Below are 22507 nucleotides of genomic sequence, written 5' to 3' on the forward strand. Positions count from 1 at the left end.
GAGCCATCAGCCCAGAGCCCGACGCGGGGCTCGAACTCACGGACCGCGAGATCGTGACCTAGCTGAAGTCGGACGCTTAACCGACTGCGCCACCCAGGCACCCCTAGAATATTAGATTTCTGATGGGGCACATTCTCTCTCATTTCTTCTTATCTTAAGCAATATTAGGCTATTCTCAACATGTTTACTTTAATTTGAACTTTAGAATCAATTTGTTCACTTAAAACAAATTGCCACTGGAATTCTGATTGTAATTGTGTTAAAAGTATCTTTGAATTTTTTAGGAGCACCTGGGTGGCTCAGTCAGTTAAGTGTCTGGCTCTTGATTTTGGCTCAAGTCATGATCTCATGATGGTGAGATAGAACCCCTCTTCCTGGAGCCTGCTTAATCTCTCCATCTCCCTCTCCCCCTCCCCTGCTCATTCTCTCTCTCTCTCTCTCTCTCTCTCTCTCTTTCTCTCTCTCCCTCCCTCCCTCCCTTTCTCTCTCAAAAAAAAAAAAAGTATACTTGAATTTTTTTTAGATAATTTAACATTTTAAAACTTCATTGTCTATTGTTATGGTTTTGGCATTTGTGAGTTCACCAAACTTAACTCTTACCAAAACTGAGGTCTCGGTTTAGACCTCACTTTCTCCAGGAAATGTTTTTTTTTTTTTTTTTAATATTTATTTATTTTTGGGAGAGTGCAGCTAGGGGAGGGGCAGAGAGAGGGGGACAGAGGATCCAAAGTGGACTCTTCACTGAAAGGCTGACAGCAGTGAACCCAATGTGGGGCTCAAACTCAGGAACCGTGAGATTTTGACCCAAGCCAAAGTTGGACGCTTAAGCGACTGAGCCACCCAGGTGCCCCTCCAGGAAACCTTTTAAAATCTCCCTTAAAATTCCCCCACAGCAGCCTATTTTTTATCCTCAGCATTGCACTTATCTTGTTATACCATAAAGGCTTCTTGATTTCATTATTTCCCACTGGATTCCAAGCTCCTTGATAGAACAATATACTAGTTATCACTGCTTTCCCAATAACAAGTTCAGAGCCTGACTCATACCCAGTTATTCAGTAAATATTTGTATTTCCTTTGCAGTCTGTGTTTAGAAACTATGACCATGACCATGATGGGTACATCTCCCAAGAGGACTTTGAAAGTATAGCTGCCAATTTTCCCTTTTTGGATTCCTTCTGTGTCCTGGACAAAGATCAGTAAGTTTTAATTTTGTTATGTTTTAATGCAGCTATCCTGAAACAGAAAATTGGTGTCAGAGGAGAACAGGGATACCTTTATTTTTATTTTTTTTTTAAGTTTATTTATTTATTTTGAAAGAGAGAGAGAGAGAGCATGAGCAGGGGAAGGGGAGAGAGAGAGAATCCCAAGCAAGCTCTGCACTGTCAGCACAGAGCCTGATGTGGGGCTTGAACTCACAAACCATGAGATCATGACCTGAACTGACATGAACAGCCAGAAGCTAACTGATTGAGCCACACAGGTACCCCAGAGATACCTTTAATTTGCATCTTGACAGCTTCAATCCTAGTGTGTTGATGAGACAAGTGTAATGTTTCACTGATTTTTTTCTTGGTGTTCACAAACCTGACTGGCTGGATGAGATTATAGGGCAGGCTACATCATCAGTACTGAGTGTAAGTGCCCATTTGCAAATGAGCCCAACTCTCCATATTACTTCTACTTAGCTATTTCATCAACCCCAAAACCTCCATGAAGAAAAAATGGAGGAGAAATATAGTTACATCTAGGCTGGTAGAGTCCTCAGCATCAGTGGACCTGAGGGCAATACTAAAACTAAGGAAGGAAAATTATTTTAAATTACTTACAGCTTTCAGAAGAGCAGGTGATGTCTGCAGATAGCCAAGAAGGGTCCTTGCTTTGTTTTTCTCTCCACTAGCTCAAAAGTTATTTTGGTTAATGAAGTAAAAATATATTTCTATTGAGCTTCAAATGATTCCTGGAAAAGTAGATGACTTTGGAAGCTAATATCCAGCTCACTGGAAAATAATGATATGAAATATATATTGCAGAGAAACACTGACATTAATAATTTGATTGCTTCATTTAAAAAAATTTTTTTAATGTTTATTTATTTTTGACAGAGAGAGAGAGAGCAAGCAGGGGAGGAGCAGAGAGAGGGGGAGAGAGAATCTGAAGCAGGCACCAGGTTCTGAGTTGTCAGCACAGAGCCAGATGCGGGGCTCGAACTCATGAGCTGTGAGATCATGACCTGAGCCGAAGTCAGCTGCCCAACTGACTGAGCCACCCAGGCTCCCCAATTGCTTCATTTTTAATTATGTGAGATTAGTTCTTAGTTTAAAAATCATCTATAATGAGATGCTAGATTTTATACTGGTGGAATGTCCAAATTATATCACTTTAAAATTCTATAATAATTTTGTTGGTGTGTGAAGTTTGTTTTTTTTTTTTTTAATTAAATCTGTAGGTAATTCAGTACACTAAGGCTTTCCTTGGTACTGTATCATAAACATCTTAAAACTTTAATTCATCTTCATTGTATTTCTAGAAAAAGGAATCCTTTAAAATAAGTTAAATTATTAGAAATAAACTTCTTTTACAAAATGAAATTTAAGTTACCTGCTAACTGCCCACCTCCCTTAGTATGTTTCTGTTAGTGATGTGTAACCTAAATTCAGTAGGGCATGAATTTAAAATCAGTTCCTACTCTTCATTTCTTTTTGTTTTTTCAGCTGATTCTTTAGATGGACCTTACACTGTGCCAGCAAAGATATAAATACAATACAAAGATATAAAATATCTTTGTATATAAATACAAAGATATAAAAAAAATTTTTCCCTAAAAATGCAGGTTTGAAATATTCATACTGTATATGATTTCTTCTTTAGATATGTTGATTTTGCGAGGCCAGTAGACCATCCAGGAAGAGATTCTAGCAAGCTCTAGATGTGGTACCAAGATTCAGGAGAACAGTTTTGGAGACATAGATTGCTAGGTCTTCAGCCCAGCCTCGTGGGCTGGAGTCCTGGGTGTGGGAGCAAATTCAAAGTTTAAAGGAAGATGAGCTTGGGCCCTGAGGAATGTAGCTTCAGGGGCTCTTCTCCCTACATGCAGCTGAAAGAAAGAAGTAGATCCCGCAGGAGAAGCATGGGAGGAAGGAGAGAAACTGGCTACTTAGAATCACAGGGTCACATGGAAGAGAGAGTGTCAAAAAAGGAAAAACCCTGTCCCCAAGTCATGTGCAGCCAGGAGGTCAGCAACATCAAGGAGTGAGAAAAGGCCACTGAGGATGTCCTTGTGACAGTTTCAACAGATAGGTAGGGTCAGAAGCCTGGTTATATGGAGTGAGGAGTAATCAAAGGAAATGAGAAAAAAAAAAGAAAAACCTCTAATGAACATTCTTTTTGAAAAGCTTGGGAGGAAGAAAGGGAAAGGGAAAGATAGGTGCTGGAGTTGGAAGCGAGGTTGAGGAAAGTCGTTTTCCAAGAGAGGAAGTCACGAGTGTGTTTGTACATAGAGGAAGGAGTGGGTGAAGAGACTGAGCAGAACCCAGAAGGAGCTGTGTCTTGGGAGGCTGGAGAGTGGGGGATGGGAGCATGACTTCCTCAGACCAGGAGGACCCAAGAGAGGACAGATGAGATACAAAGGAATTTTGAATTGTCACAGAAGGGTGTGGTCTCCAGCGTGTGCTGGTGTGGTGAGAAGGCAGCATGAAGATCACCTCTTATCAGGTGGATTTGATCTTGGTAAATAAGAAGTCTGATTATGTGTGGGTGGGTGCCACTGACTGTGAAGATCTGGAAGAATCCCTCTGGTAAATGGTCTGTAAGCCAATAAGACCTGAATGAAAGATTACCACCACTGGCAGTGGCCTGGATGACAGCAGGCTGAATGAATTTGAGACTGGTGGGCCCAGTCATTACAGTTTTCTGCCTTTCTCCAGCAGCCTGATTCTTGCACACCCTATTGTTAGGTTAGGGCTAGAAAAGAGATGTCCTTCTGAAGCTACTATTTGGTAATGAAGGAGACTTTGTGTGCTACGACACACAGGACACACACACACACACACACACACACACACATCTTCTTACTCTGAAAGCCTCTGGCACTGAATGCTGTCTTTCGAGGTCCCCTCCTTTCAAATAGAACAGAAAAGTAAACACTGCCCACCTGCTTTTGGCCACAAAGGTTTGGGAGGTTGGGTGATTAAAGTGTGTCAGCCACTTAGCAACGTGGTCTTCAAAGATCGTTCCCTTTTTTGATTCTCTTTACAGGGATGGCCTAATTAGTAAAGATGAAATGATGGCTTACTTCCTGCGAGCTAAGTCCCAATTACACTGTAAAATGGGACCAGGATTTGTCCATAATTTTCAGGAGATGACCTATCTCAAGCCAACCTTCTGTGAACACTGTGCAGGATTTGTAAGTCTGTTTTCCATTATTTCTCTTGTGTGTAGTTATTTGTACAGCATCCTGAGAGTGTCGGAAAATAATACACCAACAGAATCCATTGTGTGCTTTAGATCAGAAGTAAAGTATGATGGCTCCCTGAAATTAAAAAATTAAGTTTAAAACAAAAGCAATATCTGCAGGTTTCACTATGTTCTTTCTAGGATTGTAGGGCTGGCAACAGGGGAGGATGGAGAGGCTTGTTAACTCAAGAGAGCAGTTTGTCTGTTAATCCCTGCCAGGGAAAGGTTCTGCCCAATGAGTCTTGGCATTCGTCACTAATACTCGTAGCAGGTGCAATTAAGGGGAGTATTTATCTTCACCAGTTCCTTCACCCAGCTCTTGTTTCATGTGGTAGCAGTCACCAGACATCCATCATGGCATGGCTCAATAATTCATAACTCAAAAAGTAAAAAAAAAATCTTTTTGGAAGGAAGATGGTTGTAATAATAAGTAACGTTTATTTGGCACTTGACAGTAATGAAGTACTTCCATAGACAGTATAATTGATCCTCGTAACTAGTTCATGACAAGGACATTTTATTCTCCCCATTTGCCTATCAAGACAGAGAGGTCCAGAGAGGATAAGTCCACTTTCCCAGGATCACACAGCCAGTAGTTACCAGAGCCAGGATTCAAACACGGGTGTTTTAACTCTGAATCTGGAACCAGGAAGCTGGTTCACTTCTTTTCCCCACATTTGATAATTCTTTGTCATCTAAAGGCAGCTTTGGCCTTGGTATTGAACAAAGACTCATGGGCTCTGAAAGTCTAGTTGATACCCAAGTTGTAGAAGATGAAAATGTGATCCTCTAGGACAAGATGGCCCTGCAGCCAGCATGCCTATTACTCTTTGGTCCAGATGCCAGAGCTCAGTTTTGTTAGCTTCATTCAGCCATCATGTTCCACTGGTTCCATAGTCTCTCCAAATCTTACGGCAACCTAAGGTCCAAAATCAAAAGACTGTGGGAAATATTGCTCTACGCCCATCTACATGAGGTCACCTGTCCTTGTCTGGCACCTGACCCAGAGCCTCTTCCTGCCTTGTGCTGTCTGCTAGTTATTAAGGAAGCATTAGCAAGTGATGCCCTGATTTGCCCTCCTGATAGGACTCATGCTTCACTTTATTTTTTCCAGCAGTTCCTGCAGCTATGCTAATAATGTGCCATATTTGGATATTAGAATGCTTCTTCTTAAATCTTATCCTTTCTTGTCCTAGATCAGTGGCTTTTGCTCACACACAAAACTCCCAGGAGCAGTGGCTTCCTGTCTTTCCCTCATGTGACACAGTCTTCTTTCTCTACTTATTAGTGACAAGACCTTGCCAAGTGACTTCACCTCTCGCTAGCCCAGTCTATATATGTATAATGTTAATACATATAAAAAGCTTAAAACTGTGTCTTTCGCACAGCAAAAGTTCCATAAATGGTAGCTGTTAGGATTATTATTATTACCATCACCAAGGTCTTGGGGAGGAAAAATTTCTTATCACTGCAAAGTCTCCATGTCTGGGACCTTGCAAATTATTTAAATTTTCTGGATCATCCCAGTCACCTTTTATAGAAGAGACGCAAACTAGATTATCTTTAAGATCCCTGTAGCTCTGACATGATGTCATAGTCCTGACACCACTTCCGTTTTCTGGTTTTCTGTATGGACTGCTCTGTAGGGATTCCTCTTCCAATCATCCCAGGCACCTGAGGCCTTGCTTCCAGTTAGTTGTCTTAATAATCCTTCCTATCCCAGGGCACATTTGAATCTTAATAATATATTCTGAAGGACCCAATAACTTTTAAGACTCAAAGGAATCGCTCTCCACTGGTGGAATTTCCTTCTCAGAAAGGGGGTGAGAATCAGTCTTCCTGATGCCCTGAGTCACTGCACATTGGCAGCTATCTATTCTTCTCATAGGTGAACACTCAGGGCATTGTTCCCCTATAATACCTGTAAGTGATGCCCTCATCAGCCCCAGTAAGCCACTGGCCCTGTTTCTTTCAAAATCATTTTATTAAATAGGTATCAGTCACCTAACCTAACCACTACAAGGTTAAAAGTGGAGTTTTTCCAGCTTGAGCGAAACCTGCTGAATTGAGCAAAACAATGCCGACGCTCCTGTGTCCCTCGGCCGCACGTCTGATGCCGTGGGAGGCACGGGAAAGAATGTGGTGTATCAGGAGGGTGGACACACCACCACCAGAATGATCCCCTGAACGACCTGGGTGACCACCCCCTCCTTACACTGGAGGCCCTCACATCTCTCCTGAGACACCTGTCACTTCCTACATCCTCCTTCCTACTTGATTGGCAGAATCTGAACATTATTCTGCATCTCCCACAGCCTTGGCACAGACCAAACACTGAGCAGGCCGAGAATGAATACACGAACAAATAGATCTTTTCCTTTTCTGTATTCTTTTAAGGTACCAATGCTACTTGGAAAAGAACCTTGCACAGTGCAAATGCTTTAGTGGGATACGCACTGTGTAGGTTGCTTATTTCCCAGGGGGCGTGCCAAGAGGAGCTACTGCGATGAAAAAGAAGGCAGGGGGAGCTGGGGGCTTCCAGACACAGTGACAGCCTCCCCGTGGAATTTTGCTGAGAGCGCATTATACCAAAGTCCAATAATTGTACCAACATCAGTTTCCCATCCCAGCTCCCATTTGGCTTTCAGAAAGAAAAGGGAAGCAAAACTGTTATCACCCCAGCCCCCAGCTGGAGTGAGCTAGGAGCTGGTTCTTCTATCTGACAGGAAGGGTGTCAGGATCTGCTACATCCTGTTTGTGCGCCACCGAACATCATGCCTCCCAGGACTTCCTTCTTCTGGTCTTCTTTCCCACCCCACCCCCCACCCCCCCACCCCGCCGATTTTAATTCAGATTCTCTGACATTCTTTTGTCTTTTGTTACAGCTCTGGGGCATAATCAAGCAAGGATACAAATGCAAAGGTAAATAAATGTAATGTTGCTAACATTTTTTTTTTTTAATGTATTTTATTTTATTTTTGGGACAGAGAGAGACAGAGCATGAGCGGGTGAGGGGCAGAGAGAGAGGGAGACACAGAATCGGAAACAGGCTCCAGGCTCCGAGCCATCAGCCCAGAGCTTGACGCGGGGCTCGAACTCATGGACCGCGAGATCGTGACCTGGCTGAAGTCGGACGCTTAACCGACTGCGCCACCCAGGTGCCCCGTTGCTAACATTTTTTAATGTGATATTTGGGGCAGGAATCAAATTTGACTGATGAAACCACAGAAACTCTTGGTGTCATGGAGAACTTGGGTCTTTGGCCACTGGCAGTTGAAGAGTTAATGTTTTTGGTGGGGCGGGGGGGGGGGGGGGGGTGGGGGTGGGTGGGGGATCCATGGAGTTTTGGAGATCCCAGACTGGAATTTTATAGTTTGTTGCAAGAGCCAGCAAACCACCCCTATCAACCCACACACCTGTCGCCCCATCTCCAAGATGTCTTGTGAATCACACAGTCTTGTGAAGCACACAGTTAAGGTGGGACTTCTGAAGTGTGCTGAGTGTAACTAAAATACTGTATAAAGGAACTGCGTCCTTCATGGGAATAGAGCCCACACTCATTCCCGTAATACAGATGCCTTTCTTTCTACTCTCACATCTAAGCTGTTCCTTTCTCACTAAATCACAGATGCTGATGAGAAAAGAGAAGCCTTAAAAAAATTATTTTTGTCCCTTTTCAATGAATTTGTTCATAAAGTGCCCCATTCAATAGGAATTTGTAAACAAATAAATATATACTTGATGAATGCAATACGCATGCATATTAATAGGCACTTAGGAATATGTTGCTCTTTGTACATATGATCATTACACATTCTTGGTGTTTAATTTCAGAAATTGCTGGATAATTTATGCAGACTATTTGTACTGATGGTTTTAAGAATCTGATAATGCTCTTGAAAGATATAACTACAAAAGGAAACATCTTAGTCACAGAATGGCTTTAGATTAACACTATTCCCTTAGAATGCCTTTTTTCCCCTGTAGCTATCTTTCAGGATTTGGCCCTTATTTTGCGTGAACAGAGAGCTTCCCTGAACCTCAATGGGAGCCAGTCTCAAAAACCTTCCCTTTAGTTCTTGGTATCAGTTGTCTTAGTGTAGCTTGGATTTCTACTTACAAGCAGTAAGCAACTGCAATATCTTACTGCCCAGCCATAGTTTTATTCTGGTTTCTGACCCTATCCCCTAAAGACACCCCCCCACACACACACACATATACACACAATTTTATGAAGATTAAAATCAATTAAACCCTTGGATCATCTTTGTGCACATGGTATTTTCTCTTCTTTTTTTAAAAAAATTTTCTTATGTTTTTATTTTACTTTTGAGAGAGAGAGACACACAGAGTGCCAGCGGGGAAGGGGCAGAGAGGGAGGGAGACATAGAATCCAAAGCAGCCTCCAGGCTCTGAGCTGTCGGCACAGAGCCTGATGTGGTGCTCCAACTCCCAGAGTGAGATCATGACCTGAGCCGAAGTTGGACGCTTACCCAACTGAGCCACCCAGGCACCCCTGGTATTTTCTCTTAAAGGCACATAGAGTGAAAAGATTAATTGAAATAGACTGAACCTGTCATTATAATTTGGTCTTTCCATGACGTCATTAAAGGATCATTTGAAATAAGACCATTTGGGGGAGAAGTGAGTATTGGAAAGAATTAGAAAGTTCCTCTTTGATAGTGAGAGAGAAATATACTCTTTATTTATTAAAAAAATTTTTAATGTTTATTTATTTTTGAGACAGAGACAGAGTATGAACGGGGGAGGGGCAGAGAGAGAGGGAGACACAGCATCTGAAATAGGCTCCAGGCTCTGAGCTGTCAGCACAGAGCCCAATGCGGGACTGGAACCCATGAACTGTGAGATCATGACCTGAGCTGAAGTCGCTTACCCGGCTAAGCCACCCAGGTTCCCCAAGAGAACTATACTCTTTAAAATAATCATATTTGTTCAGTGATTCTAAGGGAAATGTAGGACCCTGTATAGGAAATAATTATGTTGCTCTCTTCCAAAGCAGCCCAAATTTTCTGCCCCAAGTAGCAATTAATATTCTACTCTTTTAAAAAATATTTTTAAAATGTTTATTTGTTTAGTTTTGAGAGAGACAGAGAGAGAAGAATCCCAAGCAGGCTCCATGCTGTCAGCACAGGGCCTGATGCGGGGCTTGATCTTAGGTAACATGAGATCATGACCTGAGCTGAAATCAAGAGTCAGGCGCTTAACTGACTGAGCCATCCAGGTGCCCTAATTCTACCTTCTTAATTAAAGCATTCTAATGGGAGATTTCACAGAGTCTGCTGCCATTTCAAAGCCACAGTCAAGTCTGGAAAATGTTATTAGGCATAAGCCCACCTTGTTTCCTGTTTCTATGCAAAGAAAAGAAGGAGGAGATAAGATCATTTGTTCTCAAGAGGCACCTGGGTGACTCAGTCAAGTGTCTGACTCTTGATTTTGGCTCAGGTCATGATCTCACTGTGATGGTTGAGCCCAACATTTGGCTCTGTGCTGACAGTGTATAGTCTGCTTGGGGTTCTCTCTGTCTCTCTGTCTCTCTCTCTCAAAATAAATAAGTAAACTTAAGAAACTCAGTTGTTCTGGAAAAGATCTGGAGGAATGAAGAAGAATAAAAAGGTGTAGGCTAATACTGAATGAAGGGCCATCTCGCTGTAAATGATCAGAGGCAGCTGTTGGTCCTGGGAGACACTAGATGCTGGGGTTTCTTTCCCTCATTCTGGCTCAGGGAGCCTCTTGGTGGAAAATCCATCTTGGCCTGGGAGAGCCCCAGTCCCGTGGAACTGGCATTTAGTTTCAAGCAAAGGCAACTCTGCCTCGCCCCTACTTGTTTGCTTCCCAGCGCCTCAATGAATCGTGTAGTGGAAGAAGTTGAGCAAATGTGAGAGGAACCCCAGGAAGGCTAGTGAGTCCCACTGGCCCTTTTCTAGCCCCTGGACAGATCCTGTGGGCCTGAGCTGGACTCTGAGTCAACACGGGAAGGAGCATGGGGAGGACACGGCCCTGGCTCAGATGCCACCCTGGAAGCCCAGTCAGCACCAGGTACACATGATTCACACTAATCGTCTGTGATATTTTGGGATTTTTCAGACTGTGGAGCCAATTGTCACAAACAGTGCAAAGACCTCCTGGTTCTGGCCTGCAGGAGATTTGCCCGGGCACCCTCCTTGGGCAGCAGTCATGGGTCGCTGCCTGGAAGTCCCTCATTGCCCCCAGGTAATGTCCTCTACTTTCTTACTTTTCTTTTCTACTTTCTTTCTTTTGGCTTGCCTTCCCACACTTAGACCTCCACTGGGTCCTGGATCTGAACCTGGTCGGAATCATTATAAACACCAAGGCCAACTTCAGGTGAGAGGCATGGCGACAGCCTTGACTCCCGCTTGCTTCTCTCTGCTTTCAGGTCTCACTTCTCTGCAACTCACCTGCAGCCAGCTTGGGTCTGCCTCTGGTCCGTCCCTCTAGGGCCTTGCCCGCCAGACTCCTGTTGTTTGCTGTGAAGTGATCAGATGTCACATAATCATGACAGTCTTCCCCCTTCCAGTGCAGGATGAAGTGTTCGAGTTCCCTGGCGTCACTGCAGGACACCGAGACCTGGACAGCAGAGCCATCACATTGGTCACAGGCTCTTCTCGCAAGATCTCTGTGAGGCTGCAGCGTGCCACCACCAGCCAGGCCACCCAGACCGAACCCGTCTGGTCAGAAGCTGGCTGGGGGGACTCGGGGTCCCACACCTTCCCCAAAATGAAATCCAAGTTTCATGACAAAGCAGCAAAGGACAAAGGTTTTGCCAAGTGGGAAAATGAGAAGCCCAGGGTGCAGGCGGGTGTTGATGTTGTTGATCGGGCCACTGAGTTTGAGCCTGACCAGGATGAAGCAGATGCTGGTGAGACCAGACAGGATGGTGAGGTCAGTGCTGGGTCAAACCACAAATGAAATCACTAGAGGGAGGCTGAAAGGGGCCGACATGAGCATCATAGCGAGCCTGGGAGGCAGCCTATAGTTTTGAGGGCTGAATGGTTGGGCATTAACACATATCCCTTTTTGTCTTGCTGTTGGCAAGGTACATGATCATGGGCATATTATTTCTTCTCTTTGCACCTGTTTCATCATGTATAAAATTAAACCAGATGGGGAGCACCTGGGTGGTGCAGTTGGTTAAGCATTTGACTCTTGATCTCGGTTCAGGTTATGATCTCATGGTTTGTGGGTTTGAGCCCCACATCGGACTCTGTGTTGATGGTGCAGGGCCTGCTTGGGATTCTGTCCCTCCTTCTCTCTTTCCCTCACGCACTTGTGCTCTCTCTGTCTCTCTCTCCAGATAAATAAATAAACTTAAAACAAAATGGAACCAGATGGATTCTAAAGCTAAGTGAAGTCTGCCATTTCTGTGTCCTAAAATGATGTCCTAGGGACCCATAACTTACTGTGTGTATCCAATAGACCAGTACTCTTTACCAATCAGCTTAGTTTTCCAAGCTAGAATCAGGACCCAAACTTGGGGGAGGGGGACAGTGGAAACAAAAAACCTGCAGAAAGAGAAGAAGAGTTGGAAACTCTTGCCCTCACACACACACACACACACACACACACACACACACAAGCATTTGACAGCACTATGGAGAAGGGGGTGGTGAGAATCAGAGACATGGCAGACTCAGGGTTCTATAAGCCAGGCTCTGGCTCCGTGCAGAAATTATACTCACATCATCCGAAGCAGATTGGGAAGCATATGGAATTTGTTAGAATAAGCTGAAAATATAAATTGATTCAAGATAGACTTAGATAAATTTATTAGTCAACAGTCCATAGTGTATTCAGAAAAAAGATTTGGGGAAATTGGTGTCATATTCTTAACCTTTCAAGCTGTGCCATGGAGGGCAGCCATTGCGTCTCTACGGAATCATTCTCATAAACAGAATTATTGGGTTAGGCAGAGATCCTATTGGATCGAGCCAGTGTTCTTTATTCTTATGGGTGGTCCTCTACATTCCACTCTTTAGGAGACCTAAACACACTGTCTCCATAGTTCCCCCTGATGAGAAAATCTCCAGTGACCTTTAACCAAAATTCCTCTAGTTCCTTCCTCATTGAAGACAATTAATAAGGAGGCCACATATTATTTTCAGTCTTATGCAGTTTCTTGTAATTCCTGCTGAGCCATTTCTTTTCCTTTCTTTATAATACCAACTTTTAAAAACAGCTGTGTTGAGACCTAATTTATGTACTATAAAACATACTCATTTGAAGTGTATAATTCAGTGGTTTTTAGTAGTCACAGAGATGCACAACCATCACTGCAGTCTAATTACAGAACATTTATGTCATTCCCAAGTGTATCCATTAGCAGTCACTGCTCGTCTCCCCTATCTCATTCTGGCCCTAGGCAACCAACTAATTTACTTTCTGTCTCAATAGGTTTGCAATACCACCTGTATTTTTAACATTTCTTCATTGATCATCTTGGCAAATCTTTCAGTCCTATCCTTCCATTTCTTCAACTGGCCTAGCATAGTTCAAGGTGGGAATATAAAGGTGAATAAGAAAAAATTCCTGATACCAGGACAGAGGAAGATATCCTGGGGGAAGGGTCTTCACTTGGGGTCTAAAGAAGGGCCTCAAGGAGTTTACAAAAATGTATTACATTTTATGTGAAATTATATATGGACATATGCTCATTTCTGGGGAAAGGTCCACAGCATTGAGCAGATTCTCAAGGGGATCTAAAAAAAAGCCAGAAATCGTTATGCAAGATTTTTTGGATGAAGCCTGAAAATTGTGCTAGTCACCCCATTACCACCCCAGCCTGTGGAGGCTACTTCCATGAGTGCTGTGGCTATGATTGAAATCTCAGGAAAAACAAGAGCTTCAATGGGTAGGGTCATAGGATGCCTACCTAGAACTTTCTAGATGGTGCTCACCTCATGGACCATCTCTGAATTCAGAGGAGTACCTGCTTTTGCTTAATAATGGTGAAAGTAGCCATGAGCTCACTTCTGTTCACCTAGCACTGTTCAAGTTACCTCAACCTTGCTCCTGGCTTACGAGAAATTCACAACCTGTTAGATGTAGGACAATTACTTACATGAGTAAGAGTTCTGGATCTTCAGCCTCTATAAGCAAATAGAGACAAAGATCTGCATTTTTTTTAAATTTAATTTTATTCTTTGAAAATTGAACGTTTACATTCAGGGTTTGTCTTACCCCTTCAATTTTCTCATGTATAAGTCATAGAGACAGGTCACTGACTACTAGTATTGAATTTCATGTGTGCTAGTTGAAGAAGACAGTACGTTCATATATAAATAAAATGCATATGGCATACAGGCTCCTTCTCATCCAAATCAGTAACTAATGAAGACATTTACCCTTGTTTAGGGAAAAAAGGAAAAAGGAAAAAAAAAGGTGACAAAATTACGCCACAGTTGAGTATGTAGACAAAGGCGTTTCGTACTTAGGATTTTTTTCTGCCCGGCAAGGTAATGAATGGCATTCAGAGAAATGATCTACACGTTTATTATTTAGAATCAGATGATGTTTATGAGCCCCAACAGTAAAAAGGCCCACTGACAGAAAAGACAGTTGTGTTTGTGATATGCATATTTCCTTCGGCTGAGTTGCAGGATTCACCCTCATTTTAAAATACAAGGGTGTGAATATTTTTTTGTGACCGTGGATATCATTTCACCAATGATCATTGAGCCCTGGATCGCAGGGACAAGATGGCAGATCATAATTATTCTCTTGGCAGTAAGAACATGTATATTTTCTTTACAATGCGTCTTTGTTTTCCATTATCTTCTGCTAGATTAGATCTAATCAACAAATTTATAAGGGCTAGGGATTGCTGGACTAAACAAAGTTTAATATGTTTATATCTTTTTCCTCTCTCTCTCTATCTCTCTCTATATATACTTATATAGATATATATCTTTTTCCCTTACAAGTTTTCTCAGTGCCCTTATGCAAATTTACATTGTGGATTTCTAAGAGGGAAGCCTCGAGAAGAAGCATTTAACGTTTATTTTTGAGACAGAGAGAGACAGAGCATGAACGGGGGAGGGGCAGAGAGAGAGGGAGACACAGAATCTGAAGCAGGCTCCAGGCTCTGAGCTGTCAGCACAGAGCCCGACGCGGGGCTCGAACTCACGGACCGTGAGATCATGACCTGAGCCGAAGTCGGACGCTTAACCAACTGAGCCACCCAGGTGCCCCTCGAGAAGAAGCATTTAACAGACCAGTGTTTTGTGGAGCACTCTTTAGGGAACATTAACATAAGCATCCTTGTTGGACTCTGTAAGATTTAAGATTTCATGTGCTATGGGACTATATGACCTTTTAATTCCCTCTAAATCTTGAGAGTCAAAGTACTGATCATCTGAGATGTTCCCTCAAATGTAACTGATAAACTGCTTTCTAGGAATATTCTTATTTTGTTAAATGCAACCCAGACATACAACAGGTTCTGATTTGTATTGCAGGATGGCTGACTTCAGGCCGAGGACACTGGAGGCAATCATATTGGCATTTGGAAGGAGCGAGATGAGAAACTCTGAAGAACGCTCCAACTCAGGAAGTTATCTGAAAATATACCTTGGACTTTTATTGACTGGTGACACCATGGGATCTCCCTGATTGGACTATGGGACAGAGGATTTCCCCCGTGAACTATTTATTTCCTCCTCCCTGGGCTCTAGTTAGGTGTCACAAAGATTGGGTGATGTAGTTGGTAGTTTTCTCATCTATCTTTTTCTAGAGACATTTATCTATGAGTGAAGTGAAAGCTTTTCTGCATGTACTTGATACTCCTTCTCTAAACTCAAACTTTAATTTTGTTGTGAGAATATTATTTCAGTATTTTTATAAACTTTTGGTGGGGGAGGAGTCAATTTAGAGGTCTTTTTTTTTTTCTTTTGTGCTTTTTGGAGGGGACCAGGACTTATTTTCTAGAAGGACACAGAAGCTCTTCAGATCCTGGAAGGTGATGGTTCTACCAACCTAAGGAGAAGATGTTTACATTGTTCTTACCATACAGTTGCTATTAGGATATGTAACGAGTCATACATTTATATTCAATAAGTCTTACCTATTCTGCATCATAAGGAAGCTATGAGACAGCCATGAAAACTCTCCTGATATTTATAATTGCCATGGGGGAAAATTAAGTATATTTGTCTTATCTGACTAGATTTAGCTATCTTTCCTAAAACTCCTGTTAAGACTGCCAATAAGAAATGTGGATGGTGATTACAAAATCAATTAAAATTTTGGGGGATAAAATTTAGGAGAAAAACAAACCACCAGAAAAGCAAACCACTTAGTGAAATGAAAAACACCCAGCAGTCTTTAAAAAGTCAATATAGTTTTGAGAATTTTATTTGTTACAAAAGAAAAGTTTGGGTTGTGACAGGGAACTTTTGTCCTCTTCTGAAGAAACCACCATCCATAATTAAATAGTCATAGAAATCTGATAATCAGAAACCACCTTTGATTAATATTTTATTTCAGCTTTTCATGTATCAATATTTTAAATATCTTCCTTTGACCTAAATAATTAGATGTGGGTCTGTTTTTTACATGATTAGAAGAGAGAGAACTTAGCTCAACATGTTCAAATATAGAGATTGGATTGAGCCAGTGGGCAAGGGGAATGACCTGGTGCCTCGTGACCAGAGAGAAGCTGGACCCACAGAGGTGCCCTGCTCTGCATTGGGAGTTGAAGTGTGTATACCACATAAGACTGAATCTGTTTCTGTGAGGGGCAGTCCCTTCAGCAAAGAAATGCCTTTCTTCTCTTTCTGTTAGGTAAAATTGAGGACAGTTCTATTCCGCAGTTGACCACCTGCTCTGGGCAGGTCCTGTGCTAGATACACAAAGACAAGTAACACCTGATCTCTGCCCTCAGGAGCTGAGAGCCTGTGGGCGTTAAGGCAAGATGGTTCCATAAAGTACAGTTCCAGATTTGCTAGAACTAATTGTGCCAAACAGACTGAGAAATCAATGTGCAAATTAAATGAAGTTATTAGTTGAGGGAGCTTTGATTAAACTGTGTAATAAGAGAACTCACCATGTACAAAGCCCCTCAGAAAGCCAGCAGCCATCCCTATGTGTTGGCTCTATGTATATATACTATCTATTCCTATTCATAAATGCAATGAAATACATGTTCACAAAATTAAAAACAGAAAATGGCAATTTCAGTACATGAAACATTTCTTGTATATGTTTTTTTAATTTTAAGAAAATTCAGGAAGAAACTTGGATTCTTCTTTTTCTCCTCAAAGCAATTATTTCACTCATCAGTGAGTTTGGGTTAGTTTTGAGTTTTCATATATAAGAAGAGTTTTATATTGTCAGCCTTCCTGTGACAAAGATACCAAATGTACCTTGAATAAAAAAACAAATACAAACAAGAAAGGAAATAAAACAAACATATTTGTGTGTGTGTATGTGTATTCATACACATACACATGCATACACTCACACACACACTACTATTCTTACTTTGCTGAAGAGGAATCTGTGTCCACAATGAAGCTACCTTATAATTTTGATTATATTATTTACTCACAACCACTGGTGACTCTGATGTTTCAATCTGTCAATTTCCCACAATCAGTAAAATGAGTAAATTAGGCAAACTCATGGAGAAGCAAAATAAACTATTATATCTGGTTTCTCCAGACCTTCCTTTTGTAGATTTGATGGTCACTATCACCTTTTAGGTGAAAGGCAAAAGCAAAACCAAACTCTTAACAGTGACTGGTATCAGGTACCAGGACAGAATATGTTATATACTGCAATTCAGTCTTCCTAGAGGGATGTACAAATCGGACTGATGCTGTTTTAGGTCGGCCTCACCAGAGGGTGGCCCTAGTTGGTATTGAACAGTTTTTGTTGAGTGGCTGCCTCCTTAAGCAATAATGTCTCCCCCTGTCCATGGTAACAGTCTCTCCAAAGATCCAAAGGGCTTGCTGTTTAACTTGCAAGGCAGGACTCCTGCAGAAGGGAGCATCAAACTGTTACTGATGGTAGGAACCTTAGCATTTCTAAACTAAACACATTGATTTTTGACTGAGGAGGTAAATTCAGTCAAATGAAGAGAGTGCAGCCTGTCTCTGGCATGCGATCTGCAGTCAGATTTAAATCTCATTTCTGCCAGTTGTAGTCATGAGACCCTGGGCAAGTCAGGTACCTCTATGTGAGCCTCAGTTTCTTTCCTCCTGTGAAAGGAGAGATTTCCCCACCTTCCTCAACAGACCTCATAGAGCTATTGTAAACATCAGGTTGAATAGTACATGCAAATATCAGGTTGAACAGTATATGTAAAGACCTTACAAGTAAGTTAATCTTACTCTGCAGTTAAGCAGGTTTCTTTTCTAAAATTGTCTGCAGGATCCCAGACTATATGTTTTCATGACTGTGTACTTTGGAGGCTCTAAACCCAACGTTTAACTAAATTCTGCATGATTTAAACAACATGAAACGCATATTCTTATTCCTGACATTATGTGTGTGGAGGGTTAATTCTGGTCTGTTTCCTAACACTGGCTGTTGTCTCTCTGTTTGAAAATAGGTAGACAACATAAAGAAACCAAATGCATAAAATGTGAGTTTAGAGGAACATAGGTCAACGCATAACTACCCTTAAGAATTTAGTGTTAATAGAGGCAGACAGAAAAACAATTAACTTTTAAAATAAAAAGTACACCATTTATTTGACAGCCAGAATGTATTTTACAACTACTGAAGGTGGTAATGAGTGGAAACTAGTTGGAATTTAAGACTCCTCAGGAAATAGCTTCCTCCAAGTTGCATCCAAAACTTGCTTGCTGGAGTCTAGATGGTACTCAGACCTCAAACAAAAATATCTATTTTCTTTTAAAAATGTTAATAACAAGCACTTTGGAATTCACATCTATTCAGAAACTAAGTGGCTTGCAGTTTATACAAAATAGCAAAAGGAAGGCATTGCTGGGGGGCATTCTGTAAGGCAGCTGGCCTGAACACTTCAAAAATAAACCTAAAAGGGACCAAGCAGTTCTGGATCAAAGGAAACACATTAACCAAATGAAACGCAACAAGCAAATGCAATGTTGTAAACCTTGATGCGACTTTTAAAGCAGACACTTTGCAGGCAGCAGTTAGGGAAATCTAAATACGAACGATAGCAGTCCCCTTTATCTGCAGCTCAGTTTCCAGAGTTTCAGTTACCTGCAGGTGATACCATTGAAGCAGGTGATTCTCCTTCTGACCAATTGTCAGGAGGTCATAGGTCGATAGTAGCCTAATGTGACCCCTGCCTCACAACATTCAACCTCACTAGCTTGCTTCACTCACCTCACTTCTCCTCGTGCGGGCATTGTGTTATCTCACATCATCAGAAGATGAAAGGTGAGTACAGCCCTGTAAGAGGTTTTGAGAGACAGGGGCGCCCGGGTGGCTCAGTCGGTTAAGTTTCCGACTCCTGATTTTGGCTCAGATCATGAGCTCAGGTATGTGGTTTTGAGCCCCGCGTCGGGTTCCATGCTGATAGTAGAGTCTGCTTGGGATTCTCTCACTCTCTGCCCCTCCCCCACTCATGCTCCCTCTCTCTCCCTCTCTAAATAAATAAGTAAATAAATAAATAAAAACTTAAAAAAGATGTTTTGGAAGAGAGATGATATTCACGTAACTTTCATTGCAGTATTTACGTTCTGTTTTATTATTAGTTGTTAATCTCTTACTGTGCCTAATATATAAATTAAACTTTATCATAGGTATATTGTAGGAAAAAACAGCCTATATTGGGGTTCAGTGTTAACCGCGGTTTCAGGCATTCGCTGGGGGTCTTGGAACATATACTTTGCTGATGGAAGGGGACTACCATATGTTAAATAACTTAAAGTTTATTCACTTCAGTATGAAAATGATTTCATGGTTCTATAAGAGAATGTCTTTATTTTTAGGAGGTGCCTGCTAACATAGGGATGAAGTATCAATATTGCTATTTACTTTAAAATGGTTCAGTGAGGGGCACCTGGGTGGCTTAGTCGGTTTAGTGTCTGACTTCTGATTTTGGCTCATGAACTCGGGGTTCGTGAGTTCGAGCCCCACATTGGGCTCTGCTGTGGTGGGATACTCTCTCTCTGCTCCTCCCCGACTCTATCTCAAAAAAAAAAAAAAAAATAAAATAAATAAATAAATAAATCTTAAAATGGTTCAGTGAAAAACAAGTTTTTGTGTAGAGAGAGAAAGTGAATGTGGCAAGATGTTAACAATTGTTAAATCTGTGTAAAGGGTATATGGATATTCATTGTACTATTCCTTAAGCGTTTCAGCAGTTTTGTAGTTTAAAAAAGCTGGGGGTGGGAAAAGAAATGATTAATTCTAATCTTGCTGGAAATCGTTTAGAAGCAACAATGAGAAGAACAACAAAAAGCAAGTTCCATTTGCAGAGTGCCTAGGAGGGCCCAACAGGAAAGATGGCCAAAAGCATCAGAGATTGATCAGAGGCTTTCAGGGGAGATGTCCCCGTAGCAGAGGGATTATAAACAAACAAACGCAGCTACAAGCACCCTCTCAACAGAGGCAAGTTCTGAAGTGCATCTCCTCAATCCTTTGTTCACAAGGGAAGGAATGCATGTACCAGCCCGGGTCGGGAGCCTCCCGAACCTGGTTTGGTTCTGAGAAACAGAGCACAGCACACAGGGAACATTTGCAAGAACATGATCTGCTCTACCACAGCAGGCTGCTACAGTCTTGTGACAAAACAAAACCAAAAAAGATCCGCGGTTGCCAGTCCTTGCCAATTAGCCTTTACTAATTGAACTTAGTGCAAACCCCAGGATGGTGACAGATTTCACCTGGTCTGGACATTATCGTGGCTCCTTCCCTGCATGAACTTCCCATAGATTTTGGATAAAAGTTCAAAATTACAAACAGTTAAAACAAAAACCCAAGGCATACCAGAGGGGAAAAAAAAGGATATAGCTAAATAGGTATCAGAAGACCTCTCACCTGAAAGCAAGCCAACCAACCACACTGTTACAGAGCAGATGAAAATTGTTTCTGCACGTATTAAAGCCACTTCATGAATTCCTAGTCCACAGAAATCACGATAATAGTAAATGCTTAGCGTTGTTTTAAGCTACTAAGTTTTAGGGTATTTTGTCACACAGTAATAGAGAACTAACACAATATCCTGCTGGACAGTTCAGCGCTAACGTTTAGATTATCTTCTCTACTGTGCAAAAAGTTGTTTCCCTACCAGATAAAAATTGTTTGCATTCTTAAGTTTTCTTCAAGTGAGAATCTGGATCCTAATCCATAAAAAATAGTATAACAAACAAAGTTCTGTTCCCCTAGAAGAGAGTTTCTCAACCTCTGCTTGACTGACACTTGGTTCCAGATAATTTTTTGTTGGGACAGGGTGGGGGCTCTGCTGTGCATTGCAGGTCACACTGCTAGATGCCAGTGGCACATCCTCCTCTCCCTTAAGTTGTGACAACCAAAAATGTACCCAGACATTTGCACATGTTCTCTACGGGGCAAAAGTGCCCGTCTCTGAGAACTACTTCCCAGAATTATTTGGAGGTCTTGTTCAAACACATGGCTGGGGGCCATCCACACAGTTTGATTCTTTTGGTCTGGGGTAGGGGCTGAGAACTAGCATTTCTAACAAGTACCTAAGTGATATTGGTGCTGATCCTGCTAGCTGGGTACTACACTTGAGAATCATTGCTCTAGAAAGTCAGATAACCTTTATGTACACTTGTTAGATACTACTTTAGAATGAAACCCAAAGGCCATGAAGCCCTCTTTGGCCTTAATTCCAGGTTTCCAATGACTTTTCTTAGTATTTCTAAAGATATAGAAGGTGAAGGCAATTCTGCATAGTTATAAAGGTAAACACTGGAACAGAACTCTAAATCTTTCTAAATACCAGAATATAAAAACCAAAGCAAAGAGACCTTGTAGCTTTTAAAAGTCTAAAAATGGAAAACACATCCTAAAATAAGAAGAGTTCAAATAAGTTCAAATATATCTGTCATATAAATGTAAACAGGCTAAATTCAACTATTAAAAAGATTCTCAGACTGGTAAAGAAAAACCCAGTCCTAGGCTGTGTATGAGAGGCTTGTCATAAGTGATTCAGACACTCAAAAGTTAAAAAAAATGGACAAAGATATATCAGGCAAATGAAAACAGAGGAAATATTGGTCATAGATATAGTATCACATAAAATTAAATTCAAGGCAAAAGGCACAAAAAGAGACAAAGGCGGGCCTATTTTAATGCTAAAGAGAACAATTCACAATGAAAATATAATTACAGACAGATGTTTTTCACCAAACTATAGAACATCAACATTTATAGGACAAAAGTGTAGGAGATTCAATGAGAAAAACACAAATAAGTGGAATAAGACATTTATTTTCACCTTCTCAGCTCATGATATACCAAATACTGAGTACAGAAAAAATAACTTGCCAGATGTGGACCATCCAAAATGGTAGGCACCAGCCAGTGTGCTGTTGAGTACTCAAAATGTGGCTAACCCAAATTAAAATGTGCTGTAGGTTGAAAACATGTCAGATTTCAAAGACAGTTCACAAAAAAGGTAAACTACATCCTTAAGAAATTTTGAGTATTGATTACATGGTTGCAATAACATTTTTGATATAATGGGTTAAATAAAATATATAATTAAAAATAATTTTACCTTTTTTTACTTTCTTAACATGGCTGCCATAAGATTTACAATTGCATACATGGGGGTGCCTGGCTGGCTCAGTAGCAAGAGCATGTGGGTCTTGATCTCAGGGTCGTGAGTTCAAGAGCCATGTTGGGTGTAGAGATTACTTAAATAAACTTAAAGAAAAAAAAAGTTAAAAAATAAAATAAAGTGCTCCTGAGAGACACAAAAGAAGATTGAGATGAATGGAAAGCCACTAAATTTTTGGGTAAGAAGGAAACATCATAAAGATTTCAGTTGTCTTCGAATGAACCTTTGAATGTCTTACTTCAATTCCTAAAAAGTGCTAAGAGGCAATTTGTT

The 22507-nt window shown here is 41.3% G+C and overlaps 1 protein-coding gene across 8 annotated transcripts in view; it reads left to right on the plus strand.

Annotated features, from left to right (window-relative positions):
* Nucleotides 1-17974, plus strand: part of RASGRP3 (RAS guanyl releasing protein 3) — a 108051-nt gene extending 90077 nt beyond the window's left edge. For all 8 annotated transcript variants that reach the window (XM_058683016.1, XM_058683018.1, XM_058683017.1 and 5 more), the window contains 6 exons: nucleotides 1084-1199; nucleotides 4258-4405; nucleotides 7341-7377; nucleotides 10561-10686; nucleotides 11012-11376; nucleotides 14949-17974. In XM_058683016.1, coding sequence (XP_058538999.1) covers nucleotides 1084-1199; nucleotides 4258-4405; nucleotides 7341-7377; nucleotides 10561-10686; nucleotides 11012-11376; nucleotides 14949-14957 — 801 coding nt within the window. In that variant the 3' untranslated portion in view covers nucleotides 14958-17974. The remainder of the gene's footprint in view (nucleotides 1-1083; nucleotides 1200-4257; nucleotides 4406-7340; nucleotides 7378-10560; nucleotides 10687-11011; nucleotides 11377-14948) is intronic.
* Nucleotides 17975-22507: the final 4533 nt, after the last annotated feature.

Source organism: Neofelis nebulosa, chromosome 9 (assembly GCF_028018385.1).
Source record: "Neofelis nebulosa isolate mNeoNeb1 chromosome 9, mNeoNeb1.pri, whole genome shotgun sequence".
Lineage (NCBI taxonomy): Eukaryota > Metazoa > Chordata > Mammalia > Carnivora > Felidae > Neofelis > Neofelis nebulosa.